Source organism: Macaca mulatta, chromosome 16, assembly GCF_049350105.2.
Source record: "Macaca mulatta isolate MMU2019108-1 chromosome 16, T2T-MMU8v2.0, whole genome shotgun sequence".
Taxonomy (NCBI): Eukaryota; Metazoa; Chordata; class Mammalia; order Primates; family Cercopithecidae; genus Macaca; species Macaca mulatta.
Genome location: NC_133421.1, coordinates 38414391 through 38428549, shown reverse-complemented (window position 1 = coordinate 38428549; position 14159 = coordinate 38414391). Strand labels below are relative to the sequence as shown.

Genomic DNA, 14159 nt, shown 5'->3' with positions numbered 1-14159 from the left:
GAATGGAACTTTGGAGTAGCTAGGGGTGTGACCCAGGCCTAGGGAAATTTAGTCACAAAGAGAGGAGGAGCCTGGGAATGATTCTAATTGTCCTGATGTTGAGGGGAAAAAAATCATTTTATCACTAGAAAGTTTCCCAAACCAATGTTTACCTTATTCCTATATAGAAGTCAACCTGAAAATAACTTGGGGGTTCACAGGGATTCCCAAAGCCAAAGTTATTAGCTTGTATACCACTTAACAGCATTTAATTGTAGGCTCTAAATTTACACGGGCTTGTAAACCACATTTAGGAAGCTTTCTCCTGCATGGGTTTAACTTCTGATTAAGCAACGGAGCTTTCAGTAAGCATTTTCCTATAACAGCACCTACCTTGTTTACATTCATTAGGATTTTAGGACCTCTAATTTAGGTTTTTAATCTCTCTAGATCTGTATTGTCCAGTATAGTAGCCACTAACCATATGTGCCCCTTCCTTCCTTCTTGCCTGCCTGCCTGCCTGCCATCCTGCCTGCCTGCCTGCCTGCCTGCCTTCCTTCTTTCATCTTCCTTCCTTTCTTTTTTCCTTTTTGTGGAGAACACGGTCTCTCTGTGTTGTCCAGGCTGGTCTCAACTCCTGAGCTCCTGCCTCTGCCTTCCTGAGTGCTGGGATTATAGGCATGAGCGACTGCATACAGCATGCATGTGTCTTTTTAAATAGATTAAAATTAAATGAAATTTCAGTTCCTCAGTTCCAACTAGTCACATTTCAAGTATTCAGTAACCGTATGTGCTAGTGGCTATCATATTAGTACATGTATAGAACATTTTCCATTCTTGCAGAAAGTTCAGTTGGACAGCACTGTTCTAGCTAGTATTTCCTTTGTTCAGTTCTTCCTGTCCCCCTCCCTTGAAAACCCTATAAAACAGGAACAGGAACCTCACAAAGCTTCAATTGAATCTTCCCCTAGAGACAGAAGACAATAACCGCAGATTCTTCTGACCCAGAATATCAGCAAGCACATGTCTAAATCTTAATCTCTTTCACTTTGTCCTAAACTTTACCAGAAAGAATGCATATTAATATAGGTACCCAGTAGTTTATACTCAGTGAATTACATCTATCTTTTGCCAGTAGCCCTGTCTGATTCATATCTGACCAGTGTCACTAGCCAAAGGAAATTTTAGTTTATAGAAGACAAAATAAGACATGAAACACTAGAAACTAGTTTTCATTCTGTTTGCTAAACTTACTATTATGAAATTCCCATACATCCTCGCTTTAATGAGTTCCTTGGACTGTAAGAAGTCTCAGGTGCTCACGTAATCTAAAATCATTTCTGTCTCAGTTGTTGTTGAAGGAATTTGAATTTGTATCATTTCATATCTGAGAATGTAAAATGTTAATGCTTCAAAATAGTATTAAGCCTAAGTGGAACCCAGATAATGACAAGTACAAATAGTTCTTAATAATATGTCGCAGCCAATTCATTTAGCCCATTTACAAGTTCTTTGAGTATTATATTTAAATAAATTTTTTAGTATGCAGCATAATCTTGATTTCTAAAATGTAACATATATTTCAAGTTATAAAATAATAGATCTTCGTGGTTTGTTGTTGTGTTTTTTTTTTTCCATTTCTTTTTGTACTCCTGACACCTTGAAATGTCTGGTACATAGTAGGCACTAAATAAATCGTTATTGAATGAGTTGAATATTTACTAAAGTAAGTAGTTATACTTTAATGGAGAAAAATCTTGAGAGACTGAGGTAACCTGGATAAAAATACCAAGTGTGCCTTATTCAGGCCTTTCCTTCCTGTTGTGTGAAAAAGCTACTTCTTTTTTTTTTTTTTTGAGACAGAGTCTCGCTCTGTGGCCAAGCTGGAGTGCAGTGGCACAATTTCGGCTCACTGCAACCTCCGCCTCCCAGGTTCAAGCGATTCTCCTGCCTTAGCCTCCCGAGCAGCTGGGACTACAGGCACACACCACCATGCCCAGCTAATTTTTGTATTTTTAGTAGAGACGGGGTTTCACCATGTTGACCAGGATGGTCTCGATCTCTTGACTTTGTGATCCGCCCGCCTCTGCTTCCCAAAGTGCTGGGATTACAGACGTGAGCCACCACACCCAGCTAAAAAAGCTGCTGCTTAATGTAAAAAAGCATTCTGGCCTGAATACAAGCCAAAAATGTAATGTTGGTTCCTGTCTATCAATGTCACTTGTCCAAAGGTTAACCAAAATCTGGTCACAAGCTTATAGATCACACCCTTTTGCAGCGTCTATATCTTTTTATATAGTTAATTTCTGGATTTGTCACTGGGCTACCAACCCATCATATTTATACTCCAAATTATACTTGTTGCTAAGAACCTGGCTAAGCACTCACTAAATACAAAGCAAAAAGCTACCGTAAAACTATCCCGACTTCATCTTGTGAAGCCATTTTCAAAACAAATTTTTTGTGCGCTCATCTCATCTGCTCAACAAAACTTGTGGTAGAGCTGTCTTGCTCCTGGACTCTGGCATGGTAGCTGTGTTTCTGTTGTTCAGGTCCAGGTTGCAATGTGGATAAGCTCTTTCAGTCTTGATTTGAATCTCCTGAGCTCTGGAATCACTCTTTTTGAGACAGAGTCTTGCTCTGTCTCCAGAGCTGGAGTACAATGGTGCAGTCTCAGCTCACTGCAACTTCTGCCTCCCAGGTTCAAGTGATTCTCCTGCCTCAGCCTCCTGAGTAGCTGGGATAACAGGCGCTTGCCACTGCACCCAGCTAATTTTTGTATTTTTAGTGTAGAGACAGGGTTTCACCATGTTGGCCAGGCTGGTCTTGAACTCCTGACCTCAGGTGATCCGCCCACCTCGGCCTCCCAAAGTGCTGGGATTACAGCCTGGCCAACATGGTGAAACCCCATCTCTACTAAAAGTACAAAAAATTAGCCGGGTGTGGTAGCGCTCACCTGTAATCCCAGCTACTGGGGAGGCTGAGGTAGGGGAATTGCTTGAACCCGGGAGTCAGAGGTTTCAGTGAGCCGAGACTGTGCTACTGCACTCCAGCCTGGGCAACAAAGTAAGACTGCATCTCAAAAAAAAAAAAAAAAAATCACTGGTGTTCAGTTGGGCACTGTACCTTGTGCTAAGACCTGCCAAATGCAAGTCAGCAGCAATCATCTGCATTTTTTAGATAGTGGTCATTTGCAAGATGACAATGTAGGAAGCTGAGTCAGCAAGTTTTCTTCATTAAATATTTAAGGAACTGACTCACTATGTCTTTAAAACAGCTCCTGAGGACATACATAAGATTAATAGTGATATGATAGAAATTTCTTCACTGTAACACGTATGCCAGAATTTAGAATTTAAGGGTTTATCCTTGGTGTTGAAAGAGTTAGTAAACAAAAGACTGCTTCCCAGAGTAACAGGGAGTAACTTGTGGACTATTTCTTGTCTTGCAGTAGCACTTGTACCATGGGCTTAGTTTTGCCTCTCTGGAGCGACACGCTAATTCATTTGGATGGTGATGGGTAAGAGATTTCCTTTTTTATTCTGTTACAGAAAGCCAAGGGGTGGGGCTCCATCTTACTGCACATTCATTCAGCTAAAAGGGAGGCCCAGTGTGCCAACCGAACTTTCATGTCAGCAGCTCAATGAGTCCTTTTAAACTCTTGTTTTGTAAAGTGGAGTAAAAATACAACTTGCCAGGGTCTCTCACATCTGTTCTTCTAGGCCGACTGTGGTAGGAATCAAGACAAAGAAGAACTAGTTTGTTGGCTCTTTAATCTGAGCATGTGGGACTGTTGCAATGCTCTCCCAAAGGATGATATGTTCTGTTTCAAATAACCTCTTGCCGCCTCTGCCAGCTGTCAGCCTACAGTATAACCCCTTTGCTATGCCAGTTCCTTCCAGTGACCCCACCCCCACCCTACCTCCTAATGTTTTTAGAATGTGTCCCCAAGAGACCAAGATGTTTGCTCCAGTTTATAAAACCAGGGTCAGGTTTGCTAAGAACCCACAAGACCTCCAAATAGAAATATACAGAACATTTTGTCCATAGCTACAGCTGGGAAACTGTATTTAATTCCCTAACTCCAATATGGGAATCCATTCATTTTGCTTGGTAGATGAAGTCAAGACAATCTGTCAAAGCTTTTCTGTCAAGTCTTATTCTCTAGTTAAAACTTCTACATGAAATGCCTGATGATTCCCTCTACGGAGCCAGTTGTGGTTAGCCTGGGATACATCCGTGAAAACTCACAACTGAAATAACCTACCCTAATTTGTGGATTTTTGTCTTGTTCTCATTTGTCCTTAGTGGGTTCAGTGTATCGACGGATAACAGAGTTCACATATTCAAACCTGTATCTGTGCAGGCAATGTGGTAAGATGACTTTTACTATCTCTACAAAAGTGTTTTAATGTTATTGGAGCAATATTTTATAAGAAATGTCTGAAATGGTACAATTTGCTTTGAAAATGCTAAATGATCTGTTTGTGTAACCATCGTAGTTAAAGATGACCTAGAAATGCAATATTCAAATTTTTAACAACTGGAAGGCCTTGAGTATTGGTGAACAAGTGAAATTCAGAGGAATTCAGAGGTGGTATTCTTAGGCTCTGGCAGAGACTTAATGGTTTAGATAAGCCAGTTGATACTGAGCTTTATTAGGGACACATTGACTAAGTTAATTACTTAGTGGACTAAGAGCCAAATCTAGAACATACAATGCTACGCATTAGCTATTTCTTTTTTTTTCTTTTTTTTTTTTTTTTTTTGAGACGAAGCCTCACTCTGTTGCCCAGGCTGGAGTGCAGTGGCGCAATCTCGGCTCACTGCCACCTCTGCCTCCCAGGTTCAGGCGATTCTCCTGCCTCAGCCTCCCGAGTAGCTAGGACTACAGGCACGTGCCACTATGCCTGGCTAATTTTTTTGTATTTTTTAGTAGAGACAGGGTTTCACCATATTGGCCAGGCTGGTCTCAAACTCCTGACCTCATGATCTGCCCACCTCAGCCCCCCAAAGTGCTGGAATTACACGTGTGAGCCACTGCGCCTGGCCTGCATTAGCTATTTCTTAAGGTAACCAGGGATAGCATTCACAGAGTTACTTTATGGATAGATAAATTTCCATTTAAACTGCTGGTGGCTATTTGCATAATGCAAATAAAGCCTAGAGAAAACATTATACTTGCTAATAACCATCAGCTGGCATATGGACATTTCAGGGCTATTTACTACATGCCAGATGTTTTACATGGATTTTATTTAATCATCATACCAAGCCCCCAAAATAATATTATTAGCCCCTTACTATGGGTGAGAAAACATGCTTTGGAGGGGTTACATAACTGCCCTGAGAGTATTTCTTACATTTAGACAGGATAGGTATTTCTCTCTCTCTCTCTCTCTCTCTCTCTCTCTCTCTCTCTCTTTTAAAGAGACAAGGTCTCCCTCTGTTGCCCAGGCTAGAGCGCAGTGGTGCAATCATAGCTTATGGCAGCCTCCAACTCCTGGGCTCGAGTGTTCTTCCTACCTCAGCCTCCTAAGCAGCTATGACTACATGCATGTGCCACTACACCTGGCTAATTTTTTAAATTTTTTTATGGAGACGGGGGTGTCTCTGTGTTGCCCAGGCTGGTCTTGAACTCCTGGCCTCAAGCAGTCCTCCTGCCTTGGCCTCCCAAAGTGCTGGGATTGCAGGTGTGAGCCACTTCACCTCGCCTCTTATTCTCTTATTTTAGATTATCTAGAAAATTATCTAATAGCTGGGCGCGGTGGTTCAAGCCTGTAATCCCAGCACTTTGGGAGGCCGAGACAGGCAGATCACCGTCAGGAGATCGAGACCATCCTGGCTAACACAGTGAAACCCCGTCTCTACTAAAAAATAAAAAAACTAGCCAGGCGAGGTGGCGGGCGCCTGTAGTCCCAGCTACTCGGGAGGCTGAGGCAGGAGAATGGCGTAAACCCAGGAGGCGGAGCTTGCAGTGAGCTGAGATCGGGCCACTGCACTCCAGCCTGGGCGACAGAGCAAGACTCCGTCTCAAAAAAAAAAAAAAAAGAAAAAGAAAATTATCTAATATAGCCAGAGAATGATGTGACTAAGATTCAGAATTCATTCCCCAGTCAGGGATTTGAATTTCGATTTCTTATTCAGCTGCCTGTTAGGTAGTAGAAGTCCCTGTGAGGAGTGGAATGGACAGAATGCAAGCAAAACAAGAAATAAAAGAGCCTGAAAAAGACCCCGGGGAGATAATCTACCCCTGAAAACAGAATTGATAGGATGGAAGTGGGTGGAGTCCAAAGCGTCACTGAACAATTAAGTCTTATCATTACCTGCAGTGATTGAGATAGGACAGTTTCAGGTCATGTGTTTAGACCAGATTTTTAGAGTTAGGACATATTTTGCAGGTAAGTTTCTCATGGAAAACTTAGGAAATTTATGACCTCCCTTGACTAAGGTTCAGTTAAAGACAATTAACTTATCTGTTCTTTTTTTTTTTTTTTTGAGACGGAGTCTCGATCTGTCGCCCGGGCTGGAGTGCAGTGGCCGGATCTCAGCTCACTGCAAGCTCCGCCTCCCGGGTTCACGCCATTCTCCTGCCTCAGCCTCCCGAGTAGCTGGGACTACAGGCGCCCGCCACCTCGCCCAGCTAGTTTTTTGTAGTTTTTAGTAGAGACGGGGTTTTTTTTTTTTTTTTTTTTTTGAGACGGAGTCTCGCTCTGTAGCCCAGGCTGGAGTGCAGTGGCCCGATCTCAGCTCACTGCAAGCTCCGCCTCCCGGGTTCACGCCATTCTCCGGCCTCAGCCTCCCGAGTAGCTGGGACTACAGGCACCCGCCACCTCGCCCGGCTAGTTTTTTGTATTTCTTAGTAGAGACGGGGTTTCACCGTGTTAGCCAGGATGGTCTCGATCTCCTGACCTCGTGATCCGCCCGTCTCGGCCTCCCAAAGTGCTGGGATTACAGGCTTGAGCCACCGCGCCCGGCCTGACTTATCTGTTCTTAAGTAACAAGTAAATCCAAACAGCAGTAACAACCATAAATGACAGCATTTTCAGGTATATTTTGGGGAAGAGTACAGAGCAGTCTTAATTCAAGTAATAACCTTAAATCAAGCTTTGATGTTCTAAAGCAAGCTTGTCCAACCTATGGCCCATAGGCCACATGCATCTCAGAACGGCTTTGCATGCGGCCCAACACAAATTCATAAAACTTTCCTAAAATTCTAATCCAAATTCATAAAACTTTGCTAAAATACGAGATTTTTTTTGCAATTTTTTTTGCAATTTTTTTTTTTTTTTTTTTTTTTTTTTTTTTTTTTAGCTCATTAGCTATCATTAGTGTATTCTGTGTGTGGCCCAAGACAGTTCTTCCAATGTGGCCCAGGGAAGCCAAAAAATTGGACATCCCTGTAAAAGTAAACTGATCCTAGCTCTTATTGCAGAATAAACTTTTCTTGATGTACCTTATGGGGAGTAGTGAGTTGAAGTCACAGGAGAAAAAAAATAGATGATGTGTGGATCAAAGCAACGTTTAGACCAGGTGTTTCCTTCACAGGAAGATAGTTACTGCAGCCTCCCACTCCGATGCAGCTGGAGTATCTGAGGTGCCTAGGCCTTGAGTATATTTTAGGACAGTTGCACCAGACTCTGTGGCATATGCTTTTGGAGCATGTGTTTCCTAGATGAAGAAACATGCATTAGGCATTCTGTAAGTTACACTAAGCTGGCTCTTACCTTTGAATCTGTGTAATGAAACTGAAATTCTCAGATTATTCTCTTGAGACTTTGGCTTACTTTGAATAATAGAAAGCATTTTTAAAAGACTCTGCAACTTTTTTTTAAGGAAAACATTTGTGTTTTCCTAATAAAAATGGACCAACACATTTCCCCTTATTAAATTGGTTTAAATTTGTTTTCTTAATTTACATTGTATAGGGTGGACAGGGATTCAAGGAACAAACACTGTGATGTACTATTGGTGGAAGAATGAACTGGAGCAGCCTTTCTGGAGAGTGATTTGCCAATATGCCTTATCATTTTGCATGATCTTTGTCCTAGTAACTCTACTTCTATGAGTTTACTCCATGTTTGTAAACATGGATGTGTGCAAAGATTTTAGCTATAAGAATGTTTGTCAGTGTTCTAATAATAGCAAAAAATGAAAAACAATTTAAATGATTGAAAAATAGGAATTAGTAAATTATGGTACATCTATATCATTAAATATTATGCAGCCATTAAAAATGATCCAGTTGAAAAATATTTGACATGGAAAGATGTTGATGATAGGCTGTAAAACAAAAGAGCAAGTTATAGATGGTATGGAGAATATGGTCATATCTTTGTTTATTATACATCTATGCATAGCCAAAAAGACTGGAAAAATCTACACTAAAACCTTAACAGCGGTTATTTCAGGGTGGTAGGATTACAGGATATTTCTGCCTTTTCTCTGAGGTCCCTAATTTTCTAAAGTAGACATGCATCATTTTTGTTACGAGGGAAACAAAAATATATATATATTTTTTTGAGACAGAGTCTTGCTCTGTCACCCAGGCTGGAGTGCAGTGGCACCATCTCAGCTCACTGCAGCCTCCGTCTCCCAGGTTCAAGAGATTCTCCCACCTCAGCCTCCCGAGTACCTGGGACTACAGGCATGTGCCACTGCTCACTGGCTAATTCTTGTATTTTTAGTAGAGATGGGGTTTCACCATGTTGGTTAGGCTGATCTTGATCTCCTGACCTCAAGTGATCCACCCACCTTGGCCTCCCAAAGTGCTAGGATTACAGGCATGAGCCACCATGCCTGGCCATAATGTCTTTTTTCTTAGAGAGACATTAGTTTATAGCTAATGACATTTCACTCAACAAATACTAATTGAGCTCCACCTATGAACTAGGTATTCTTTTACTCACTTGGGTAAACAAAGTGTAGAAAGGTTCTTGCTCTTGTATAACTTACTTCGTTGTATTTCTAGCTTAAGCTTTTCCCACATATATAATGAAAAATGTACTTTTCAATTTGTTTACTCTTCTTGGGTTCCTGAGTTCAGAGAGAGCCAGAAGGTTTAATTAGTCTCAGAATTACCAGAGTTAGGCCAGGCACAGTGGCTCACACCTGTAATCCCAGCATTTTTGGAGGCCAAGACGGACGGATGTCTTGAGTCCAGGAGTTCCAGACCTGCCTGACCAACATAGCAAAAACCTGTTCAACTAAAACAAAAATTAACCTAGTGTAGTGGCATGCACCTGTAATCCCAGCTACTACTCGGGAGGCTGAGGCATGAGAATCACTTGAACCCAGGAGGTAGAGGTTGCAGTAAGCAGAGATCACACCACTGCACTCCAGCCTTGGCGACAGAGTGAGTCGCTGTCTCAACAAAAAAGAATAACCAGATCTGTTCTTAGAAAGTAGCTCATGGATTTAAAGAGACTAGGAGACTAAGGCAGCAGGAATAATAAATATCATTAGATCAATACTTCCTGAACATTAAAGGACATGTCCTCAAGGTTTAGGGATATCCATCTATGTGATCTTTGTGAAGCCTCTTAAGAATTACAGAAAATGTATGCTGTAACATCCTGTGCTGAGGGAAACAAATCCTTATATGGCAAATTAGTCAGATCTTTAGTTTTCTAATGATACAGCAGTCACTGCATGGATCATGTGCTCCGTAGGTACCTGGACCTATTTTTCACTGGTGAGTTGTCAGCTCTCCTTCCCCATCTTCTCCCTACCTTAATGATGCATCATATCTTTCAGCAAATGTCTTGTCCCTTGCTGTGGGTAGATAATATGGTATAATCAGAATTGGAGAATCTTGAATTTCAAGGAGTAGATTCTCCAGAGGACAAATTCTATAGAATTTAAAAATTAGAAGAGTTTGAGGTACACAGGTTATTGGCCTTTGGCACCCCACAGTTCTATGGTGCTCATTTCCCAGCATATCTTTCAGGTCTGCACTACAGAGCTTACACAAGGCTTGTGAAGTCGCCAGAGCGCATAACTACTACCCAGGCAGCCTATTTCTCACCTGGGTGAGTTATTATGAGAGCCATATCAACTCAGATCAATCCTCAGTCAATGAATGGAATGCTATGCAAGATGTCCAGTCCCACCGGCCCGACTCTCCAGCTCTCTTCACCGACATGTAAGTCAGTTTGCTAAGGATTATGGAAGTTCTCTACATTATGTCCTGAGGAGTCATAAGAAGCATGTTCCTCCCTAATCTTTTCTCTTGGGGAATTAATCTTACCTAGGAATATTAGTCACTGTCAGTACCACATATCTGCCACATATGAAGAATCCTATTCTTGCTGTTGCCTGCAAAGGCCTGAGAAGCTTCACCCCAAGGCACAGTGGAGTCTCCATAGTCAAAAACTGCAATACCATAAAATTTCATTATTCAGATTCCACTAATTTGAAAATTGAGTTTAAAGGAGTTGCGCTGAAGTTTGAGTTTGCATTATCTGAAAGAATCAGATTAGTAAGCATTACTGGTGACATAAAGAAGCTTTCAAAGTCATGTTTGTAATACTTAAGAAAACAAGATGTTTCCAGTCAACTTAATGCCTAACTTGTTAAGCTAATTTTTTTTTTAAAAGACAGGATCTCACTCTGTCACCCAGGCTGGAGTACAGTGGCACAATCATAGCTCGCTGCAGCCTCAAACTTCTGGGCTTAAGTGATCCTCTCACTTCAGCCTGCAAAGTACCTAGGACTACAGGCATGTGCCACCACACCTGGCTAATTTTTAAATTTTTATTTTTTTAGAGATGGGGTCTCACTATGTTGCTCAGGCGGGTCTTAAACTCCTGGCCTCAGTCCTCCTGCCTCAGCCTACCAAAATCCTGGGATTACAGGTGTGAGCCACTACACCCAGCCTGTTAATTTTTAACTTAAAAAAATTTTTTAAATATTTTATCATTCAAATGTCTTATTCTGCTCTACCTTTCCGTTGATAAGTTCTTGTCAGTACAATTTAATTAAATCTCCCTAGTGTACTGTGAGTTAGATAACAGCCTAAGGTAAAGCTGATGTTTATTTCCTTTTTAGGTCTATGTGTTGAAACTTCTGTGGCTATTTTGGAAATTTTTTTACACTTAGTGCCTGCTTTGTAAATTCGTCATGATGTTTCTTTTGCTCTAAATTGATCTTTCTGCACTTCCAAGGTATTCTACAGCAGGGAAAGAAGAGTAGCTAGTTACTGTCTGACCTTACAAACAGGATTCTCCTTTAGATTCCTAAAGTCATGCCAAAACAGTTCCTGGTTTTTTTGGGGGGCGGGGGGAGGGGTTTTTTTTTTTTTTTTCTTTTTTTAAGACAGAGTCTTGCTCTGTCGCCAGGCTGGAGTGCAGTGGCATGATCTCTGCTCACAGCAACCTCTGCCTCCTGAGTTCAAGCAATTCTCCTGCCTTAGCCTCCTGAGTAGCTGGGATTACAGGTGTCCACCACTACACCCAGCTAATTTTTTGTATTTTTAGTAGAGACAAGGTTTTGCTATGTTGCCCAGGCTGGTTTCAAACTCCCGAGCTCAGGCAATCCACCTGCCTCGGCCTCCCAAAGTGGTGGGATTACAGGCTGAGCCACCGTGCGCCCGGCCAAGTTTTTTTTTTTTTTTTTAACAGAATAGTTTATTTTATTCTATTTTTTGAGACTAAGTCTCACTCTGTCGCCCAGGCTGGAATGCAGTGGCATGATCTTGGCTTACTACAATCTCTGCCTCCCGGGTTCAAGCAATTCTCCTGCCTCAGCCTACCGAGTAGCTGGGATTACAGGCGTGTGCCACCACGGTCAGCTAATTTATGTATTTTTAGTAGTGACGGGGTTTCTCCATGTTGGCCAGGCTGGTCTCCACCTGCCTCAGCCTCCCAAAGTGCTGGGATTACAGGCGTGGCCACTGCACCTGGCCTAAAAAATGCTCTTTACTAGAAAAGGTGAACTTTCCAGAAATTGTATGAAAGGAACAGTCAAAAAAGCAGTGGAATCTTTTTTTGCACAGGGTGTTATTGCTACTAGGACCTTCTTTTCAGTAGCCTTGGTCTTTTCAGAATCTCACAGTAATTGAAAAGATAAAAATTCATGGGAAATGTTACTGGTGATTTCATGCTTTACAGCTAGGTGATGAGTTTCAGAGAAATGGATGTCTCATCTAGCTCAAAAAAGCACATTCTAAACCAGACTTACATGAGAGAGAGAGAACTTTTCTTCCCATTTTTTCCAGATTTTATTAGAGACAAGTTGGGCACAGTGGCTCACACCTGTAATCAGCACTTTGGGAGGCCAACGCAGGTGGATCACCTGAGGTCAGGAGTTCGAGACCATCCTGGCCAACATGATGAAACCCCCGTCTCTACTGAAAATACAAAAATTAGCCAGGCATGGTGGCAGGCGCCTATAATCCCAGCTACTCAGGAGGCTGAGGCAGGAGAATCATTTGAATCTGAGAGGCAGAGGTTGCACTGACCCGAGAAAATCGCACAGATCGTGCCACTGCACTCCAGCCTGGGCAACAGAGCGAGACTCTTGTCTCAAAAAAAAAAAAAAAAAAAGATTTTATTAGCGAAGATTTTGACACTACACAAAAAACAAGAAGAAGAAGAAAATTACTCTTACTCTGTTTACATCCCTAAGCAAAAAACATAAAGGCAGTCCCTGGCAAATGATAAAGGCTTACTAACTGTTAGTTCTTAGTATGTACAATAATAACCCTAATTTTAAGATATATTTTAAGAATTTGTCTGTTTACAGAAAAAGAATACACGAAAGCTGTAGGCCAGAGTGTTGTTAATAATTATCTCTAGGTAGAGGGATTTTCAGTGGTTTTTATTTACTTTCTATTTTTACATATTTTCCAAATTTTTCTCCAATGAAATTGAGGAGGAAAAAGCAGATTTGTGTGTTATAATGCTTTTTCCATTCCTCCTCCTCCCTAAGTTGACTAGAAAAGCCTATAAAACGATGCTGAGAATACAGGGAGAATGTGTGCCAAAATGGACTTAAATACTCTACTGTGAATTTATATTTTGAAATCCAGGGAAAGGAGGAAGAAGAGAATATACATATATGGGATATACATCTGGTGTTATGCCAGCACTTCATACATGTTCTCATAAGACTATCATGAGACAGGTATTATTGCTCTACTCTTTTTTTTTTTTTTTTTTTTTTTAAGATGGAGTCTCACTGTTTTCGGCCTGGGCTGGAGTGCAATGGCACTATCTCAGCTCACTGCAACCTCCGCCTCCGGGGTTCCAGCAATTCTCCTGCCTCAGCCTCCCAAGTAGCTAAGATTACAGGTGCCCGCCACCATGCCCGGCCAATTTTTGTATTTTTAGTAGAGACAGGGTTTCACCCTGCTGGCTAGGCTGGTCTCGAACTCCTGACCTCAGGTGATCCACCTGCCTCAGCCTCCCAAAGTGCTGAGATTACAGGTGTGAGCCACCACACCCAGCCTGCTCTACTCATTTTATAGAAAAGGAAACAGAGGTGCAGGGAAGAGAAGGAACTTGTTAGAAGTCACACCACCAATAGCAGGGCTGGGATTAAAACCTAGGTCTTTCTACTCCCCAACCACTCTGCCTCAAACACCTGTGAAGGATTAAAGGAAAAATTGCTTAGGAACTAGGGAATCTGACCCATGAACACAGGTACTAAAATTTGCTTTTACCTTTTTGTTTTTCCTCAAGACAGAGTCTTGCTCTGTTACCCAGGCTGGAGTGAAGTGGTGCAATCAGAGCTCACTGCAGCCTCCACCTCTGGGGCTCAAGCAGTCCTCCCACCTCAGCCTCCCAAGTAGCTGTGGAACTACAGCTGTGTGTCACTATGCCTGGCTAATTTTTTATTTTTATTTTTTGTAGATATGGGGTTTCGCCAATTGCCTGGGCTAGTCTCGAACTCTTAAGCTCAAGCAATTCACCCCCCTCGGCCTCCCAAAGTGCTGGGATTACATGCATTAACCACTGCACCTGGCCCAATATTTATTTTTAATGGAAGACTGAAATTATACATTTATTTTCTACATTAGCTATGTCTAGGATAAATAAAGCATGGATAAGAATTTTAATCCTAGTTAAGACAGGAATACCTTGGCTGATTGAAGAGAAACACCTCAGGTATTAGCTGTATTCTGTAGGGTTCGTGAGAAATTAAGAGCACAAGTGGTGGGAAGCCCCAAGGTTGTGGGG

General features: G+C 41.8%; 1 protein-coding gene across 20 annotated transcripts in view; it reads left to right on the top strand.

The window, feature by feature from the left end:
- The window catches only part of SSH2 (slingshot protein phosphatase 2), a 306298-nt gene that overhangs the window by 245678 nt on the left and 46461 nt on the right, over positions 1 to 14159 (top strand). For 14 of the 20 annotated variants that reach the window (XR_013406258.1, XM_015118966.3, XM_015118964.3 and 11 more), the window contains 3 exons: positions 3431 to 3499; positions 4288 to 4353; positions 9929 to 10123. Coding sequence is in view for 19 of the 20 variants with exons in the window: in XM_015118966.3 (XP_014974452.3) it covers positions 3431 to 3499; positions 4288 to 4353; positions 9929 to 10123 (330 nt within the window). In the remaining variant the exon portion in view is untranslated. Of the gene's footprint in view, positions 1 to 3430; positions 3500 to 4287; positions 4354 to 7907; positions 8139 to 9928; positions 10124 to 14159 lie in introns of those variants that run through there. The other 6 variants (XM_077970690.1, XM_028836169.2, XM_077970689.1 and 3 more) reach the window with 2 other exon arrangements.